We start from the raw sequence: 22,223 nt of genomic DNA, 5'->3' as shown, positions 1-22,223 counted from the left end.
CACAATGGTTGATGCAGTTACCTTACACAATGGTTGATACAATTACCTTACACAATGGTTGATGTAGTTACCTTACACAATGGTTGATACAATTACCTTACACAATGGTTGATGTAACTATCACAGACAGAGCAATACAGTTCAATTGCCATGTAGCCAAAGTCTTTCGTTATACAAATGGGCTACATGGCATAACTATCTGGGGTATCACTGTCCAAATAGAGCAAGTACTGAATGACCCGGCTTTCGTCTCTTTGCAGGGGAAAAGTAAGCGTTTCAACATGGGGCCATAGTCTAAAGGCAGCAGGCGGGCAACCAGGCTCCTCCAATGCACAGTGGCGAGATTGGTCTCGTCACAACTCCAATGTCTGTCCATGATCATAAGTAGTTTTGAATAATTCCTAACTGGGGAGGTAACTTGGAAGTCTTGTGGTCCTTTTAAACATAATTCTATTTTTCCCCACTGTCTGCCTCTCTGTTTCCAGCTCAAAAGTTGGCACTCACCCTTCATCTGTCATTCAGAAGTATTCTCTCAGTTCTGCCATTCAGTTAGTTAATTCCAAAAAATAATTCTTAAAAATGTGTAAATATATACATAAATGTAAATTTATCTATGATTACACTAGTTATGTACAGTATGTGTGTGTGTGTATATATATATATATATATATATATATATAAATAATAGAGTAAGGAAAGCACACTCTCACTTAAAAATCATCTACCAGGGTGCAGGCACGAATTAATACAGTACAGATGAAGCTTGCACTCTCTGGATTTTCAAAAAGGTGCTTTATTTAGCAAAAAATTTTACGTTTCGGGGATCAATCACCCCTTCATCAGGTCTGATGAAGGGGTGATTGATCCCCGAAACATCACATTTTTTGCTAAATAAAGCACCTTTTTGAAAATCCAGAGAGTGCAAGCTTCATCTGTACTGTATATATATATATATATATATATATATATAAATATCCAAAAAATGAGAGCACTCACCAGGACTTAACACTTTAAAGCAATCACAGCTTTATTTTAACAAAGTGACGTTTCGAGGATTCTAACCTCGTCCTCAGACTTTACAATTGTGTACATACCTCAATTCTTTTAAACCCTCCACCGACTATCACCGCGATACTGGAAGTCACCCGGCGTCCTGTGCGCAAAACTGCGCATGTCCAGAGCGTCGGCATGGCAACCGGCCGCGGTGTACACTAAAAACAAAAATGTGAATACAAATGGTTACAATACAGAGCTATTCAATTGTTGCAATATTCTCAATGCACTTAACATCCTAACAATGCGTACTACTATCTATTTCAAGAGTTATAACTAAAACACTTAACATCCCAACGATGCGTGTTAATATCCATTTCAAAAGTTACATAACTATTTATATCTATAAAGCTGGGAATTGGTATGGATTTAATTCCTAGTCTTATATCAAACCTACCACTACGTATGGCTGTGTTAGCAATCATAATACAATATTCAGATTATTACTAACATAAGATAATACTCCCTAAACTTATTACTTATTATTTCCAATACTATTCTAATTGCCACTATAGTGTTATAAGTAGGAATCTATTTCACAAATAACAGTGCCAGTCCAGGTTGGTATTCAAACCTCCGGGCACCAAAGTGCCCAGATTGAAGATCCACCTGGACTCGCACTGCAACAGGAGTCTATCTCTATCACCCCCCCTAGTCGGGGGTGGAATGTGATCTATGATCACGTATCTCAAGTCAGCAACCGTATGGCCAGTCAGCGCAAAATGTCGTGCCACGGGTTGGTCAGACCCCTTGTTTTTTATGGCCAGTCGAATGGCTGCACGATGATTGGCCATACAGGTGCGCAAGTCATCAATAGTCTTCCCAACATAGAATAACCCACACGGACAGTGTAATAAATACACTATATGTGTCGTCGTGCAGGTTACTCTATGTCGGATAGTATATCTACGATTGGTGGTAGGATGAACAAAGAATTTTGCGTTAGACAAACCACTACATGTAGTGCATCCCGCACACTTATAGCATCCAGGTTTTTTAGTCTGTAGCCAGTTAGATTTTTCGTAACACTGTACAGGGTCAACCTTCACCAGAATGTCCCGTAGAGAACGTGATCTTCTAAAGCCTTAGAAGCTTTATGGCCAATCATCGTGCAGCCATTCGACTGGCCATAAAAAACAAGGGGTCTGACCAACCCGTGGCACGACATTTTGCGCTGACTGGCCATACGGTTGCTGACTTGAGATACGTGATCATAGATCACATTCCACCCCCGACTAGGGGGGGTGATAGAGATAGACTCCTGTTGCAGTGCGAGTCCAGGTGGATCTTCAATCTGGGCACTTTGGTGCCCGGAGGTTTGAATACCAACCTGGACTGGCACTGTTATTTGTGAAATAGATTCCTACTTATAACACTATAGTGGCAATTAGAATAGTATTGGAAATAATAAGTAATAAGTTTAGGGAGTATTATCTTATGTTAGTAATAATCTGAATATTGTATTATGATTGCTAACACAGCCATACGTAGTGGTAGGTTTGATATAAGACTAGGAATTAAATCCATACCAATTCCCAGCTTTATAGATATAAATAGTTATGTAACTTTTGAAATGGATATTAACACGCATCGTTGGGATGTTAAGTGTTTTAGTTATAACTATTGAAATAGATAGTAGTACGCATTGTTAGGATGTTAAGTGCATTGAGAATATTGCAACAATTGAATAGCTCTGTATTGTAACCATTTGTATTCACATTTTTGTTTTTAGTGTACACCGCGGCCGGTTGCCATGCCGACGCTCTGGACATGCGCAGTTTTGCGCACAGGACGCCGGGTGACTTCCGGTATCGCGGTGATAGTCGGTGGAGGGTTTAAAAGAATTGAGGTATGTACACAATTGTAAAGTCTGAGGACGAGGTTAGAATCCTCGAAACGTCACTTTGTTAAAATAAAGCTGTGATTGCTTTAAAGTGTTAAGTCCTGGTGAGTGCTCTCATTTTTTGGATATTTGTGAAGGCACACTGTGGCATTGGATGCACCCTGGGCGGTTGTACAGTGGAGTGAGTGCAGAGTTCATTTGGAATTTTATATATATATATATATATATATATATATATATATATATATATATATACACACATACATTATAGATATTTGTACCTTTTTTTTTTTAAATTCATGTTAGTGGTCCACATGATTGAAAATGTGTTTGTTTAGTGGTCCCTGAGATCCGAAAGGTTGGCGACCCCTGTTCTAGTAGACCACGCCCCAAACCAGGGGACATGACAAGACAAGACCTCTAACAAACTTGATTTCACTAACAGAGCATAGTTAGCTCTGGAAAAAAATCCACCAGTTTATCCAATGGTCAAACAACTATATGCACAAATCTTATTCTGCTAATGACCTACACCTTGTACAGCAATTAACAATATACATATTTATTTAATCTACATAAAAAAGCATTTTATACAATCCCAACCACAGATTGCTGAATGGGTTTCATAATGGCAGTCTGGTACTCACCTTGAAGAAAAAAAGTGCTAGCAAACATACTGCTTGGTGGTTTAGGGGATGGGTAACTTGGAGATTCCCTGTTAAAATCATCTGAATTTGGGGATGGTGCATAGACCTTAAAAAAAAAAAAAAAAAAAAAATCAAAGTCATAATGAAAATTCACACAAAAAAAACAAAACATAATAGTAACTGCATCTTATCACCATACATTTCACATATAGCAAGAGCTAGTCCCTAACCATAGTTTATTATTGTTTTATTGTGTTTGACTAAGCATGTCCGTTGGTGTAAATAATCATTATAATTAAAGCCGGTCATTCATACCTGTAGCAGGAAACTGTAGCATTAATTACATTTGACATCTGCTTGTGCATTGATAACCAACAATGTAGTTCATCACCCCCATTGCCAAAAAAAGGGATACTAGCATAAGCTAGATTTTGTGGGAGCAACTACATGACACCATTTTATTCCAGAAAATGTTTTGAAGCTAAATGTCCAAACAATGCACACACAGAAACATGTTTTGTCACGGGATACCCATTTCCCTTGGCAAACATTTACTACAGATAAGCACAGTATGAACCTTGCGATCTGGCAAATGTTCAAATCCTTTCACCAGCAGCAGAGCCAAATACTGCAGCAATCAAACACTCAACTCAAACACATTTACAAACAGAATGCATTTAACCAATGTGACTAGTTAATGCACGTCGTAACACTATTCTATTGTGCACACAATTAGGATGATAGGATAGAAAATTGATCATAATTATGTTATTGAAACTATTTAACGTGTCAATCAATATACTTAAGGGCATATTAAAAAGAAAGATAATCCCTTTATTACCCTTTTCCCAGTTTTGCTTAATCAACACAGTTATATTAATATACTTTTTACCTCTGTGATTACCTTGTATCTAAGCCTCTGCAGACTGCCCCCTTATTTCAGTTCTTTTGACAGACTTGCATTTTAGCCAATCATTGCTCACTCCAGGGTAACTTCACGTGCATGAGCTCAATGTTATCTATATGAAACACATGAACTAATACCCTCTAGTGGTCAAAATGCATTCAGATTAAAGGCAGTCTTCAATGTGTAAGAAATTAGCATATGAACCTCCTAGAATTTGCTTTCAACTAAGAATACCAAGAGAACAAAGCAAAATTGGTGATAAAAGTAAATTGGAAAGTTGTTTAAAATTATATTCCCTATTTAAAGGGACAGTCAACACCAGAATTTTTGTTGTTTTAAAAGATAGATAATCCCTTTATTACCCATTCCTCAGTTTTGCATAAACAACATAGTTATATTAATATACGTTTAACCTCTGTGATTACCTTGTATCTAAGCATCTTCTGACAGCCCCCTGATCACATGTTATTTTATTTATTATCTATCCACTTTCATTTTAGCCAATTAGTGCAGTGCCTGCCACAATCCACGGGCGTGCTCACAATGTTATCTATAGGGATTACCTGAACTAGCTCTCCCCTGCTGTGAAAAGCAAATACAAAAGCATGTGATTAGAGGCGGCCTTCAAGGGCTTAGAAATTATCATATGAACCTTCCTAGGTCTAGCTTTCAACTAAGAATACCAAAAGAACAAAGCAAAATTGGTGATAAAAGTAAATTGGAAAGTTGTTTAAAATTACATGCCCTATTTGAAACATGAAAGTTTTTTTTGGACTTGACTGTCCCTTTAAATCATTTAAAAAATTTTTTGGACTTGACTGTCCCTTTAAGGTAAATCAGGAAAGATGGAAACTTTTAATATACTGATAATATAACTGCACATGAATCTATCATAATAACAGAAATATTGATTTCACACACGTGCGGATGTGTGTATGTCTAGACACCTGAAGTACAAGTAGAGAAAGAATGGTTAATAAGAATCACATGACATATAGCACAACAAATTGTTATGAAGCTATGTTGTATAATAAATCATCATGATCAGTTCTACATATGAATAGTTTTCAGAAACACTCTTAGTAAGATCAAGGAATCTGTAAATAAAGTGCTGCCCAGGGACGATTCAATTTGTTTTTCTTATACCCTTTATTTGTTGTCATTTACAGGACATATCTAAATAAGCTCACACAAAAATATTACTGTATACTGCAATCTTAAAGGGACAGTAAAGACACGTCCTTGGTCTAGACAGAGCATGGTATTTTTAACATCTTTCCAGTTTACTTCTATTACCAAATGTGCATTGTTCTCTTGGTATACTTTGTTGAATAGTAAACCAAAGTGGGCTCATAGGACCTCAGGACCGTGCATATTTCTTTAGCACGCTATAATCTTACTGTATTCTCCTTCAAGGGGCATTCTAATGCCAAATTTGCATGTTCCTATGAATTAAAACCTGCAATTTCTGTGCAATATGTTAAACCACTGCAATGTTTCGCTTTCGGAGCAGGAATCACTGAAGCTGAACACAGCCAGTTACTGGCGGGGTAGTGTGAACGCTGCTGCATATGCTGCTTTACGAGTGTTAAACTCAAAGTTGCAGCATTAACGCAAAATCGGCATGCTCTAACATTTTCTTTGTCCCTTTAAATATCTTTATGGGGTTAATCTTGGATTTTGATGTCTCTTTAAATGAGGAAACCAGTTTGATACAAAATGCCTAACTTCAAGACTGTAGTCAATTGAAAAATGTTATAGAAAAACCTGTCAATTAAAATTAATTTTAGCATTAATAATTACTGCAAATACAGCTGGTTCTGAATAATCAACTTTTCATCCCAGTTTAAAGACTGCAACCTATAAATATAGCATTCTTTCAAGAACGATGTTGATGGCGCACATCAGCACACAACTGCCATTTTACATTTCAGGATCTAACTAATCTGAAAAAAGAATCAGGCTTATTATACTGTATAATTCAAGGAACCTTAAAATGATAGTGTGCTAAAATATAGCAGTAATATTATGAAACTGCACTTGTGCCAGCTAAAAATTTTCAGTTCAAAGAGATCCAGCGGCAAAACACAAGTGATGTGGTCTCTCTGACTTCATTAGCTCCAGATGTGGGTAAACATACAGCCAGAACCATGAAAAAGGGTCTTTTAGTTACAATCAGAAATGCCCACAAATGAAAAACAGATGGCTGTGTCATCTGATCACAAGCAAATAAATGCCAGAATTTCTTGTTTAATGGTAAAATCACAACGTTATTTTATTTTTTTAAGTTAAAGGGAAGCCAACACTGCGCTAGATAGTGCTGTAATGTATTTTACCAAAGCTCCTGTTCTTGCCGTTCTCAGTAATAAGGCAATATTTCACATATAAGGCAATATTTCACAGCAGTGTAGTCAGACCAATAAAAATAAAGGGCACTAACATGGTGACTTATTGCAGGACTGAGCAGGTGCGTTTAAATGAACAAATGACATACAAATAAGAGCATAGCACTAAGAAGCCCTTTAATGAACAGCATATTATATTCATTCACAATATATACTTTTTCAGACTTACTTAATATAAAGATATTTTTCTACTACATGCATAGTCTGTTCTCACCAGTGCTACCATCCGATTGGTGCCTACACACCACACATGGGGGCCGATACATTAAGGGCCAAGTCACCATTAATGTGCCTGTTTCCGTGCGAGCCATCAGGCTTGCCGGAATCAGGAATTAAGAAGCAGTGGTGTTAAAACCGATGCTCCTTTACTAGCCTGCCGCTTCTGAGGCATTGGACAGCAATCAACCCGATTGGCCATGAAACTGCAGGGGGCGGCATTGCACAAGCAGTTCACCAGAACTGCTTGTGCAATGTTAAATGCCAACAGCATATGCTGTCGGCATTCAGCGATGTCGGGCAGACATGATACGACGCTACAGTGGATCATGTCCGTCTGACTGTTGGTAAATTGGCCCCATGCTCTTGTTGCCCAAATAAGGGTGTTTGTCAACAGAAAGAATAATGCAAACTTGTTGAGCAAATTATTCTGGGGTTATGGGGCCAATGTAATATGCAATACTTAAATGTTACTCAGAAATACATAGTAATTAAAACAAATACAAGAACAAACCCCTTTATTCAAACTGCTTGGGAATCTGAAAAGTTTTGGATTTCAGAATATTTGTAAATTTGCATCTGTAAAATTAGACAGCCTGTAGAGGGATAGGACAAAGTGAAAAGTCTTATGCAATTTAGGCAATATTTACAGGTCATAATACAGCTTATACATGCAACCTAACACGGGGCTCAACATAAACCCGGTGCCACTGGCACCTTAAAATGAGGTCCTGAATCCCTGGTCAGACACCCATGTGTGCTTTCCCCCATGCAGCTGTGAAATCCAAATCCAACTTTTACTGTGCGCTTATATAATATATGTGTGAGTGTGTGTATATATAACGTAACAAGGATGACCAAAAGTTTCTGGCACCTAAATGTATTATTTGTAACAAATTTGTCTACCCCTGACCTAAAGGTAGTTGTATGATGCCATCAGAAAGATAGTACAGTACTGTAATCAGAAAGGTAATAGGAGCTGTTATGAAAAAGTCTAGATTTTGGAATTGCGGCTTTGGGGATTTGTACCTGTATATACAAATTGCTTCATTGTACATGATATGTATTCTGGTTTAAAAATGCTACATATCTTAATTGTATATCTATAAAAAAAAAGCCCCGGAAAGCCTTTAGGGGGGAATTCCTAGATAGCGCAGGCTTGCTGGCGCCTCCAAAACTTTGCACACTAAATATATAGCGCCAGTTAATAGACTTACTTTAACACCGACATATAACAGAATAAAAAGTTACTGCACTGTCATGCCGCTCTAATAGCCCCTATATTAATCTGCCCATGGTGAAAAAATCCTAGTCCTGGAGCACATACATTGGAGAAAAAGCCAAAGTATGATACATTTCAAGTCATCGTATTTCATCGTATGAAGAGAAAAGTAATGGGATAATCAACTGAAGATTAGAAACTGTTAACCAAATTCACTGCTATGCTATTCCCAGCAGCACTTGTAGTTATAGTTGTTATAGTTATTATATATATATATATATATATATATATATTTTTTTTTTTTTTTTTCTGGTCACTCGCCCAGAGGGGTGTTAAAGCAGAGGTAGTTGTCCTGATCAGCCAGTGAGTAGTAGTGGGAATACAAAATGAACACTCCAATATTAGGTTGAAAATCAAACCGCTTGTACTTAAATGTGTTCCAAAAAAAGAAACTCAACATGTGTTAGTGCTGTACTGTGCATGGTAGAAAATGTTAGAATAAACTGTCCCTTTAATTCTGCTGTCTTGGCACTACATAATGCCTGAATTCAATGCTGGGAAACAAATGTGACATTACTGTATGTGACTCAAATGTTTAAACATATTGAGAAAAGACACTCCTATAAAATGTGCCAAATATGCTTTACAGGAACTCATACCCAGGGTGTCAGATGGCAGTAAAACAATTACTCTGCAGAAAATTCTTAAAGGGACAGTAAACACCCATTTTCATATAACTGCATGTAATAGACACTACTATAAAGAAGAATATGCACAAATGCAGATCTAAAAATCCAGTATAAAACCTTTTTAAAAACTTACTTAGAAGCTTCCAGTTTAGCACTGCTGATAAGGTTTAGCTGGTACATCCAGTTAAAGGGGCTGGGAAAGAAGAGCAGAAAATCCCCCCTTCACCCCTTCGTTCCATATGAAAAGCCATAACATAAACAGGAGCCAGCAGGAGTCTGTAAACATGTGTATAAATCTGACACTGTGGGGCTTGGTTAAGAGTCTAAAAATCATCACTGTTATTAAAACAAATAAGCAAAACTATTCATGTTTACAAGAAAACTACCAGATGAGCCATATAAATGGATTATCTACAAAATATTTATGCAAAAAAAATCTAGTGTATAATGTCCCTTTAAAAAGGCAAATTACATTTAATACATTAACCCTGAAGGGAATGGTCAGTGGGAGATATAAACTACTCTTTTCCATTCACAATTCAGACCAAAATATTAACCACAAAAAACAGCACTGGGCGTGAACAGTAGAGGGCTTATTATATTTTTATATATCAGTTGTGCATGGACTCAAATTCTGGGGAAAAAAATATATTTATTTTGGAACTGAGGGAGTGGAGCTTTAAAATAAAAGTTGCTTTGACATTTCTAGTCCAAAAGCAGGCACATTACATATTATAACATGCTGAAAGAATTAAAAACATTTTGACTATTATATTTTCCTTAGAATATAGAATATAGAATATATAGAATAATAAAATAAGTGCATCAAAAAGGTATACTATTAGAAACTTAATTTTGAAAATGACTATTGTAAAAATACATATTGCTGTAAATGATTCATTAATTTATAAGTGAAGCAGAAACAAATTTTGAGAATTTATTCCTGAATCTAAACTATAGATTTCTAAACCACACTGACATCAGTAAATACATATTTATTATTATCGGTTATTTGTAGAGCGCCAACAGATTCCGCAGCGCTATAAACAAAGGGGGAGTACAACAAAACAATTATAGGGATCAAATGGGTAGAGGGCCCTGCCAAGAGTTGCACTGTTGTAATTAGCTCTTAAGAAGGTGATCTACAAACAGCTGGACTCTTAGGCTTACATGCTAAGGGGGTTCAGGGGATAGCAATGGAGGAGTGGAACTAGTAGAAATAAAGGTTAGCATAGGTTGTATGCATCCCTGAACAGTAGAGTCTTGAAGCTTTCAAAACTAGGGGACAGTCTTGTGGAGCGAGGCAGAGAGTTCCACAAGATGGGAGCCAGTCTGGAGAAGTCCTGTAAACTGGAGTGCGATGAGGTAACCAGAGAGTAGGAGAGTAGGAGGTCATGAGCAGAGCGAAGGGGACGGGAGTGAGAGTATCTGGAGACAAGGTCTGAGATATAGGGGGGAGCAGTGCAGTTGAGAGCTTCGTATGTCAGAGTGAGAATTTTGTGTTTGATCCTAGAGGCAAGAGGAAGCCAGTGAAGTGATTGGCAGAGAAGTGCAGCAGACGAAGAGCGATGTGTAAGGAAGATGAGTCTGGCAGAGGCATTCATTAAGGATTGTAAAGGAGCTAGGCAGCAGGTGGGGAGACCAGAGAGGACAGAGTTGCAGTAATCGAGGCGGGAAAGAATGAGAGAGTGGATTACAATCTTAGTTGTGTCTTGTGTAAGAAAGTGTCTAATTTTAGAGATGTTTTTAAGGTGGAAGCGGCAGGATTTAGCCAAAGACTGAATGTGAGGAGTGAAAGAAAGATCTGAGTCAAATGTGACCCCGAGACATCGGGCATGCGGGGTAGGGGTAATGATTGAGTTATCGACAGTTATAGAGAGATTGATGGTGAAGATTTTGGAAGAAGGGGGGAAAATGAGGAGCTCAGTTTTGGAGAGATTTAGCTTGAGGTAGTGAGAGGACATCCAGGAAGAGATGTGAGAAAGACAGTTAGTTACACAGGATAGCAAGGAAGGAGATAGGTCTGGTGCAGAGAAGTAGATTTGGGTGTCATCGGCATACAAATGATATTGGAAACCGTGGGACTTTATTAGGGAACCTAGTGATGAACTGTATATTGAGAAGAGAAGGGGACCGAGGACAGAGCCTTGCGGTACTTCAACAGAAAGTGGTGACGGGGCAGAGGAGGCCCCAGAGAAGGCTACACTAAAGGTACGCTTTGACAGGTAGGAAGAGAGCCACGAAAGTAGAGCTGCAACAACTAATCGACATAATCGATAATAATCGATTATGAAAATAGTTGTCAACAAATCTCATAATTGATTAGTTGGTTTGAAATTAGTTGGTCTGTGCATGGCACTAACTGCGTAACTCTAATGAGCTCCTCCACATGGTATTGTGTTTTATGGTTATGCCCTTAACCTAAAGGACTTCTACAGAAGTTTACTTTTCACTTTTTCAGGACAGTATAAGTTCACAACTACTCCTGACTTAATAAAGAAATAAAATAGGCGTCATCATTTGGATTGTTTATATTAAATCAATATTTTATGTTAGAATGAAGTCCGGGCTTACTTTGTTAAGAGATTATTGCATTGGTGGAGAGTTAACAAAGATAAATATGCCACCTTGGGGAAATTGGCAAAACCCTACTTATGAATCTCAGGCACCTCAACACCATCTGAGCGCCTCTTCTCTGCTGCAGGCAAAATTGCTGCAAAAAGAGAGCCGGCCTCAGCCAGGAGCATGTGGACATGTTGACATTTTTGCATTTCGGAGCAAAGTTTCTGAAAGAGTGAATAACAGAATGTTATAAACAGTGACAGTTTGTGGTTTTGTTTTGCTTAAGTATAAAAATTTGTTCTGCTGCTTAAAAATTGGACAAAAAGATGTGTTAATGTAAAGTTTTAGTCTGAAGTTTATATTTGTAACATTCAGTATGTGAATTGTTTTTAAATACAGGAAAAAATGTTGTTTTTTTTTATCCGATTAGTCAATCGAAAAAATAATCGGACGATTAATCGATTATGAAAATAATCGTTAGTTGCAGCCCTATATTTAAGTAACATATGACTCATTATCTACCATGATGCAAATTGCCTGAAGCAACTAAATACTACAAGCTAGCTGGTGGTAGGTGGCTACACTACCAAACTGCCTGAACCAGCTACATAAGAGCTAGCGGGTAATTGGTGGCTAAACATATATGCCCATATGTGCTCAGCTAGCTCCACGTAGTTTATTGCTGGAGAGGACTTTAATTGTGGTATATGCAATACACTAATACATAATAGCATTATTATGCTGCACTTTAGGTTCATTTAATGGGGCCGAATTATCAAGCTCCGAATGGAGCTTGATACCCCTTGTTTACACGGGTGCCTTTAGGCTTGCCGGAAAAAGAAGTTATGAAGCAGCAGTCTAAAGGCCGCTGCTCCATAATTTGTCCGCCTGCTCTGAGGCTGTAGCCATCAATCCGCCTGATCCTTTACGATCGGGCTGATTGACACTCCCTGCTAGCGGCAGCTTGGTCGCAAATCTGCAGGGTGCGGCACTGCACAAGCAGTTTACAATAACTGCTTGTGCGATGATAAATACAGACAGCGTATGCTGTCAGCATTTATCGATGTGCTGCAAACATGATATGCTACATCGTATCATGTCCATCCGCACTTTAATAAATCCGCCCCAATGTCTCTTTAAATAAGCTTGGCTCTAAAATTGATGTATACTGTCACTTTAAACAACTTACCAATTTACTTCTATTATCAAATGTGCTGAATTATCATGATACCCTTTGCTGAATAAGCAGCAATGCACTACTGGGAGCCACCTAAACATATCGGTGAGTTAATCACAAGAGTAATATATGTGCAGCCACCAATCAGCACCTAGCTTCCAGTAGTGCATTGTTGTTCTTGAGCCTACCTATGTATGCTTTTCAACAAAGGATAGCAAGAAAACTAATCAATTTAGATAACAGAAGCAAAAAGAAAATGTTATAAAATGACACGTTCTATCTGAATCATGAAAGTTTCACTTTGACTTAACTGTTCCTTTAAGAAATACATCATACATTAAATATATATTAAATATATGGCTGTAGCCATCAATCCGCCTGATCCTTTACGATCGGGCTGATTGACACTCCCTGCTAGCGGCAGCTTGGTCGCAAATCTGCAGGGTGCGGCACTGCACAAGCAGTTTACAATAACTGCTTGTGCGATGATAAATACAGACAGCGTATGCTGTCAGCATTTATCGATGTGCTGCAAACATGATATGCTACATCGTATCATGTCCATCCGCAGTTTAATAAATCCGCCCCAATGTCTCTTTAAATAAGCTTGGCTCTACCCCTTTTGAGATATTAGTCAATGTGAAATTATTGTAAGTCTAAAGTTCTAAGAACAATTGCTCTTCCTGATATGGTAGGGGGAACAGATTTATTGTTTAGTTAATTTTGTATAATGGATACAAAGAAAATATATATATCATGTATGGTAATTGTGTTTTTGTATTTTCGCTATTTTTTTGTACTCAAAAACAAAAGCCTTATGCTTATCCAGTCAATGTTGTTTATCTTGCCCATACTTCCACCATTAAAGTTATAGTATATAACAACAATTAAAGGGACATAAAACCCCAACAATTTCTTTCACAATTCAGATAGAACATACAAACGTAAAGGGCAATATACACAAGATGTTTCTTTGCATAAATGTTTTGTAGATGATCCATTCATATAGCCCATCTTGGGGTGTTTTTGTAACAACGTATAGTTTTGCTTATGTTAAATAACATTGTGCAGATTTTCTCCTAACCAAGCCACAAAGTTTGCGATGTATACTGATATCTAGAGCTTGATCCTGTTTGTGTAATGGAGCTTTGCATAAGCCGAGGGAGCTAGAGAGTCTGCTGTTCCTACTTTCCCAGCCCCTTTCATTGGGTGTCCCAGCCTAAACTCATCAACGGTGCTAAACTGGGAGCTACTAAGTAAGTTTTTATACAGTTTTATACAGGATTTTTAGATCAGTATCTGTGCATATTATTCTTTATAGTAGTGTCTGTTACATGCAGTTATATGAAAATTGATGTATACTGTCACTTTAAACAACTTACCAATTTACTTCTATTATCAAATGTGCTTAATTATCATGATACCCTTTGCTGAATAAGCAGCAATGCACTACTGGGAGCCACCTAAACATATCGGTGAGTTAATCACAAGAGTAATATATGTGCAGCCACCAATCAGCACCTAGCTTCCAGTAGTGCATTGCTGTTCTTGAGCCTACCTATGTATGCTTTTCAACAAAGGATAGCAAGAAAACTAATCAATTTAGATAACAGAAGCAAAAAGAAAATGTTATAAAATGACACGTTCTATCTGAATCATGAAAGTTTCACTTTGACTTAACTGTTCCTTTAAGAAATACATCATACATTAAATATATGTTTACAAAGAACAAAAAGGTGGATTTCTTTATTGCACTATTCCTTGTATTAGAGATGTGTATTCAAATCCTTTGTGAGGATCCAAATGTGGAAGTAGGCGGCTGCTCTTGCTGTTTGGTTCTTTTCAGAGCTGGATTTATTCTTGTAAAAAAATCACCACACTAAGATCTGTGCAAACAAAGTTCTCCATTACTTTGGCCAATTATGGACAAATGGGCTCTAAGTTACCCAATCACAGTGCAGAATATTGCAGGCTCTTGGCTATCTGGTCATGATACACACAAGGGTGGATAAAAATCAATTATTATTTTTAAAAAAAACTGATTTTTTAAATCAGTTTTTTTTTTAATTTAAATAGGATTTTTTTTTAAATAAAATGCTTTTTTGATGAAAAACCTTTCTAAATTTCTATTCAAGGTACATTATAATCGAAAGGTTATTCATCCTGAAATCTAGATTTGTTTTTAATTATGTAGCATGAGGTAAATGTTCTTTTATTAATCAATTCACAATGTAATTTGCTGCATTCTATTGATATCCTTTGTTGAAGGAGAGCAACACTCTACTGGGAGATAGGTAAACAAACTTGGTGAGACAGTGACAAGCAGCTAGCTCACAGTAGTACATTACTCCTGAGCCTACCTATGCATGCTTTTTCAACAATGGATACCAAGAGAATGAAGCAAATGAGATAATAGAAGTATATTAGAAAGTTGTTCAACATTGAATGTTCTATCTGAATCATGAAAGTATTATTTTGATGTTACTCTCCCTGTTATTCTATTGCTCCCATGCAAATCTATGTACATAGAATCAAATCTAACTAAGATTTAAGAAACTCACTGAATAGAAGATTGTTTGGAGTGGAATAGATCTGCACAAGGACCTAAGTGTGAGGTGGGAAGGGCAAGCAGTAAAACATTTTTTTTTTTAGTTAAATCTATTTTAAATTGTTATTATTAAAGGGACAGTCTAGTCCAAAAACAACTTTCAGGATTCAGATAGGGCATGCAATTTTAAACAACTTTCAAATGTACTTTTATCACCAATTTTTCTTTGTTCTCTTGGTATTCTTAGTTGAAAGCTTAACCTAGGAGGTTCATATGCTAATTTCTTAGACCTTGAAGGCCGCCTCTTAAGAATGCATTTTAACAGGTTTTTCACCACTAGAGGGTGTTAGTTCATGTTTTTCATATAGATAACACTGTGCTTATGCACGTGAAGTTACCTGGGAGCCATCACTGATTGGCCAAACTGCAAGTCTGTCAAAATAACTGAAATAAAGGGGCAGTCTGCAGAGGCTTAGATACAAGATAATCACAGAGGTAAAAAATATATAAATATAACTGTGTTGGTTATGCAAAACTAGGGAATGGGTAAAAAAAAGGGATTATCTATCTTTTAAAACAATAACAATTCTGGTGTCGACTGTCCCTTTAAGGTAGTCTTTATTTTTCTTCTTGCAATAAAGAGTAGCTGAAAAGGTGACCAAATATAAACCTATTAATCTGGAGATAGTTCACCCCAATAATTTAATTAATTACAATGATCTATCTATGTATGTATTTCTAATGGTATATAACTAAACCAGTATTTTCTGATATAAATGGAAATTTAATATGAACTATTATTATTGTAAAAATGAAACCTTTATGCAGAAAACCATGATTTAAAGCTAATTTTCCTGTGGGAAATCCCATGGGATTTTTAGCAATTGCACTGAAACAATCACAACAGCAATTCCTAAAGTTACAAACTAGCAAGATGCAGATCGGTTTCCAGTATGTATATATTACATCAATCTGATGTATGTAAGGATAGCATCATGTGTTATCATAAGGCAAAAAGTCTGTATTGTGACAAAGAAAAAAGTGTTCACATGCACAATTACCTTGGAGCTTATACCCTAATCAATTGCATTTGCCAGGCACTAAAAAGACATATTTTGGAACCTGGCATCCCTCCCCCATGCTTCAGTCTCATTGGTTTATTCCGCCTCTCTTAACTACTATTTATGTCTCACAGTCTGTTTCTCATTTTCTCCTTGTTTCTTTCTGTCTTGTCTCCTTCCTCTCTGATGCTTATTCTCATCTTTTTTTCTAATTTCTGATTCTCTAACTTTATGTTTTCCCTGAAACCCATCTAATCCTCTTTTTCACTCAGCTCCCACCCACCACTGTAGTCTGTCCTTCTATTCTCACATTAACAAAATTACATCCCCCTGATTTCTCACAGTAGTTTCAAACAGCCCAGTGGGACGGCATTTAACTGGACAGATATGCGTTTTATTAGAATAGATGCCGTGGAAAGAAGAACATTTCACTACACTTAAATACACTATGTTTTTAAATGCTCATTTATTGCACTTTTTATTAATAACATCATAAAAAATACAGAGTCTAAAACTACCTATCTTTAGTGCTGTGAAATATTCATGCTGGCCATATTACGCTTTTTTCCCTTAATCTCAATAATATTGGTAGCCCTACAAAAGTGTCACCAGGAGGGCTTAGTCAAAGGAATTTGCAGGATATCTTGCTTATTCTTTTCTTCACAAAAATGTTCAACTTTTAAATTGTGCATTAAAAAAACTTAACTTAAGTTTTGTATTTAATGTAAATGTAATGCATCAAAATATTGGTGTCCGAATCTGGCAAAATCACAAAAAAACATAGGTTTTCCTAGTTAAAATGTCAGATTTCTTTATGAAGCAACTCATTTTAAGATGCTGCATATCCAGCTAACAGAAAGCTGCACAATAAACTTTGCTAATAAATGTGTGTATGCAAGTTTTAAGCAGTAAATGTTTTCCATAATAATATTTAGATAAAGATATAAAAGAAGCGTTGATGTGTGTGAAGTTGTACACTGCATGTAATGTGAGGGCAGAGGAGCAGACAGCAGTGTCTGTGCCTTATGCGCTGTAACATGTGACTTATTAGTGCTCATTCAGCTGTAGCTGTCCACAGCACAGCAACTGATTTACACTCGTTCTAATTCTGAAACCTAGAGAACTAAAGCATTTCTATACGACACACAGTGTTTAATAAAGCACAGGAATGGGTGCTGCGCATGGGCGTATTTTAGCCTAGGCAAACAAGGCACTTGGAGTTACTTTGGAGTCTGGACCCATAGCACTGGATGCAAGGGGATAGATAATGTGCTGTGACATGACTTTCTCTCTCCCTCAAGGTGGGACCTGCTGGCTGCAGTTCCTACTAGGGGCTGGCTCCAGCTGAAAAAGTGTGGGTGGTGGGCACTCGGAGGCCTTTTTTTTTGGCTGCTCCCTGACCATGTGTATCTCTCCGCGCCCATGTGACATCACACTATCAGCACTTAGTGTTGTTTCGGAAGTATTGTTTTTAAGAAAAAGGCTTAAAATCTAGGGGAGTAGAAGATTATTAAGTGCCTAGGGCAGCACAAAACCTAAATACGCCACTGGTTCTGCGCAGACATATGTAAATCCTCTCACTAGAGGGGAAAAAAAAAAAGATTAACGGATATACCTGTATATATTTGTCAAAGAAACATGAAACAGCTACATATCATCTGTTGCAGGTAAAGTCTGACAAAGTATCTGATGTTTGTTCTACCACAGAATAGTATTTTAAAGCCAAAATGTGATGTCTAATGTACATTTGTGATTTCTATCAAAGGACTGTAAACAAAGGAATTGTCAGACAACTGCATACGCCAAATAATCGTACAAGGATAGCGCTCTGCCTTATAGTCATATAGATTGTTGTGGACCATTTTGCTAGAAATAATAGAACTTTTTTGCCTTTTAAAAATGTCAATTTAATTTACTGATGATCTTAGGTCCTCTAATGTACACATTCAATAAAACTTGAAGCTGTAATATTAGACCACTTGAGTTCAGAGTTTAATAGGCCAAATCAGCTGTTTAAGGCAGTGTTTTTCAACTAGTGTGCCGTGAGAGATCCTCAGGTGTGCCACGGCAGACTGACAACAGTGTGACATATTTTTAAACTTTGCTTGTTTTTTACTCCCAGTGCAGGGGTAGTTTGTAGGAGGCATGGCATAACAGCACAATACATACAGTATGTGTGTGTTTGTGTGTATGTGTATATATATATGCTGTATTAGGCTACAATGTGTGATTTTTTTTTAAATTTTGGGATGGTGGTGTGCCACAGGATTTTTTAATGTAAAAAAGTGTGCCACGGCAAAAAAAAGGGTAAAAATCACTGGTTTAAGGAACAAATAAATATAATTCAAGGCTAAGCACAAATATCAGGAAACTGTGTCTACATGTTATATGATTTCCAAATGTTTCAATAATCACATAACAGCTTTGTAATAAATGTCATAACCAATGTATTCAGCTACTGATGCAATATCTGAAAACAATAACTTAAAACAACAACTCAATTGCTAAATGTTAATAAACTGTAATACTTGTTTAGTTTAACTTGTAAGCAACAGATAAACATCAGAGCAACATATTGCCAGGTAAGTAATGTAGCCCTGGTGCATCTCATGTCTAGAAGGGCAGTGCAGGAGGCCATACATTTATCAAGAAGCATTGCAGGAAGGAGAAACAAAAACTACACCCAAATAAGACAAAACCCTACAACCCCACATTTTTCTTTCAAGATTTAGATGGAGCGTGTGATTTTAAACAACTTTCTCATTTACTTCTATTAGCAATTTTGCCTTTGTTCTTTTGGTATCTGGTGTTGAAAAGCAGGGACTTATGCTTAGGCGCCGGACCATTTCTGGAGCACTATAAGGCAGCAGCTTTGCTAGAATGTTATCCATTTGCAAGAACACTAGATGGCAGCACTATTTCCTGCCATGTAGTGCTCCAGATGCCTACCTAGGTATTACTTCAACACAGAATATCATGGGAATGAAGCAAATTTCATCATAGAAGTAAATTGTATGTAAAAAATAAATAAAAATAAACATCCCTTGCAACAGTTATAATTCAGGCTTATTTTGTTAGGTAGCACTATATGCCCAGTGCAAGTAAGAAGCTCTAACAAAAGCAGTCTGTAAATATCATTGTGTGTGGGGGGATCCGACCCTCTAATATATTACAATATATACTTTGCTAGGTGCCCAATAAAAAAGGATTATTTGTTTTTGTAGAGGGTGATTTTGAGTAATGTGCCCCTGTATATGCACTGGCAAGCAAGCAGTACAAAATATATTACCAGTAACGTAGTCACAATTTCAGCCAGGTAAATAGACTTATTCAGCAGGTGAAAACACCAGACACACCAAGTGATTAAAAATAAAGAAAAAATACCCATAAATAAAACGAGACAATGTGTAATTCCAAATTAGCATACAGGGATACTTAATGCTACTTTAGTTTTAGTTTCTATTATTTACATTTGATGCACAATGGGAATAAGTTATCATTTGTTTACCAGTTGCACAAGCTCATAAATGTCACCTCTGACCTCTGGCAGCCATGTGTTATGAAAGGACTTAGGTACCAGCTCCCAGTCCATAAGAAGTTGCCTGGAAATACTTAACATCAAAGCTTTTTTTGTGTGGTAAAGAACAAAGAAAAGGTTTTAAACTTTAAATTGATTTGTTCTAGGGTATATGCAAAAACAAAATGTGTACCCACACATAACAAAATACAAATACTATAACAATTGCTACTGAATGTATAGGGACATAAAAATGAACTTGCATACAGTATCAAAAACAATGATAATTTAATCATTGCTTACAGAAGAAACTGAGATCTGGGAGGTCTTAAAAGCGCAGTATAAACAAACGACACTTTGTTTATAAATGAGTAATAAAATCTACAAATAATCTAATCACTGCTGACCCAGAACATTCTACAATCCTGCTCATGATTATGTATCACTTTGAGATTGATGGGATTCGGTTAACTTGCATTTGTATTTTTAATGACTGGATAGGGTTTTCCCTTTAAAAGTGTGAAGTTTATTTGTTAGTCACTTATGGAATTAAATGCAACTATTTATAAGTAAAAAAATATTCTTAAAACAAAGCTTTGTAAAAATCTTGCAGGTCCAGTATTTATCTGTCAGCATTAATTCACTTACAGTTGTAAATTTGCTTACTTTGCAGATTTGATTGGAAGCAGATGCAAAAATAACAGTACAACTCAGGCACCAAATCTCAAAGTCTCAACAGGAAACAGGAATTTAACTTGATGACGATTTTAATAATTCCCAAAAATTAACAAATAATTCCATATTAATAAGCACATTCTTTCCTGTCCCTATTAAGCACATGTCCTTTCCCTAATGGGATATACAAAATACTTATCTGCAAACGGCTTTAAATAGATCTTCCAATGTTGTAATCCGCGTAAACAAAACAAAAAAAAAAAACATTCCCAGGGAAAACTGTATAATAACGTGAGAGTTGCAGAAACATTTCCAGGGAATTTCTTTTGAAGGAACAAGTTCTGAGTATTTTAAACCTACACTGGAGTTAGTTTCTGAAGTTAAAGAGCTATCGGTGAAACCAAGCAACAAATCCTTAAACTTTAATTGCATGGGGGAAGTCTCCCTCACATAACAGAGGCTTGGGTGCTTGAGGCTAATGCATGCAGTTAATATGAGCAAATAAAAGCTTTCTCACCGTCTTGCCATTGTAGTAGTACATCAAAGAATTACTGCCCACTCCAGGCACAGGGTACGCACAATACATGTTGATTCTGTTGATTTTCTAAAAGGCAGCCTAAATGCACAGCTTCAATTCCAGACATACATCCAGCCGAACACACTGTAATTCCACGAGTCCTCTGCACAGTCCACACATGGATCTAGTCAAAAGAAACTTATGCAAAACAGGGCTGAACCATCCCACAGGAAAAGGGGGAGGGCAGCCACATACAGTAATCTCTTTCAACCTAGATCACACCCAGATTTGTATAGTGGTAATGCCTCTAAGTAACGTCTTTCACTTGAATAGAATGCAGACACTGCTCCACAACATCAAAGCAATGAGGCTGCTATCCAATGTAACAAGTGGAGAACAGCACAAGCCTCATGCACAAAATGCCAACCCGGGAAATGATGGGCAAAGTACTGCTTTAGATAATCTTCTGTTATTTTTAATGGCATTTTAGCACGTGTGATAACAGATATATTAGCAGCATTTAGAAAAACACAAAAAAAGCCTAGAGCAGTATTATGTGTTGTTTTTAATTGTCATTAAAATTATCACTGGATTATAAACTCTTTAGATCACAAATGATCCTCAATCAATATGTATTCATCTGTGGGAAATACAAATTAAACTGCAATGTGACTTGTTTGAATCTAAGTAAGTAAAACAAATAAATGAACATTTTAAGTAAATCTGTTCAGTACTTTGAGTTATCACAATGTGAAAGTTGACATTTAAGCAAAGATTTCAAGACAAAACTATAGTGAAACCGCTGTACTAGTCTTCAAATCTGGTGTAAAGACAGAAAATGAGCAGTAGGTGCAGAGTTTCTGATGCTGAATGTGCATGGGTGTTATAAAGGACTGAAATGTAATTCGGTGAGCATGCACAGATGTTCTTTACAATGTCAAATTGAAATAACTTTTCCAGACCAAATTTGTTTTCATTTACCAAGAAAAATACATTTTTGAATTTGCCAGATCTGGATTTTTTATTAACAAGCTGATCTGTATTTCTTATTAAATTTTAATATAAGTAAAATGTAAAAAGTACTGAATTGCAAGACTGAACCACACTGCCTACTTGAAATGCACTCAGTTAAAAGTAGATTTTTACATAACAACTTTTTATATGTCATATTTTAAAATAATAGG

The 22,223-nt window shown here is 36.7% G+C and overlaps 1 protein-coding gene across 5 annotated transcripts in view; it reads right to left on the bottom strand.

Annotated features, from left to right (window-relative positions):
- Positions 1-22,223, bottom strand: part of TCF12 (transcription factor 12) — a 954,287-nt gene that overhangs the window by 57,978 nt on the left and 874,086 nt on the right. For 4 of the 5 annotated variants that reach the window (XM_053717513.1, XM_053717514.1, XM_053717515.1 and 1 more), the window contains one exon: positions 3,544-3,649. In XM_053717513.1, coding sequence (XP_053573488.1) covers positions 3,544-3,649 — 106 coding nt within the window. Of the gene's footprint in view, positions 1-3,543; positions 3,650-21,039; positions 21,205-22,223 lie in introns of those variants that run through there. The other variant, XM_053717517.1, reaches the window with a different exon arrangement.

The sequence above is a fragment of the Bombina bombina genome, chromosome 6, assembly GCF_027579735.1.
Source record: "Bombina bombina isolate aBomBom1 chromosome 6, aBomBom1.pri, whole genome shotgun sequence".
Lineage (NCBI taxonomy): Eukaryota > Metazoa > Chordata > Amphibia > Anura > Bombinatoridae > Bombina > Bombina bombina.
This window is presented reverse-complemented; position numbering and strand designations above follow the sequence as displayed.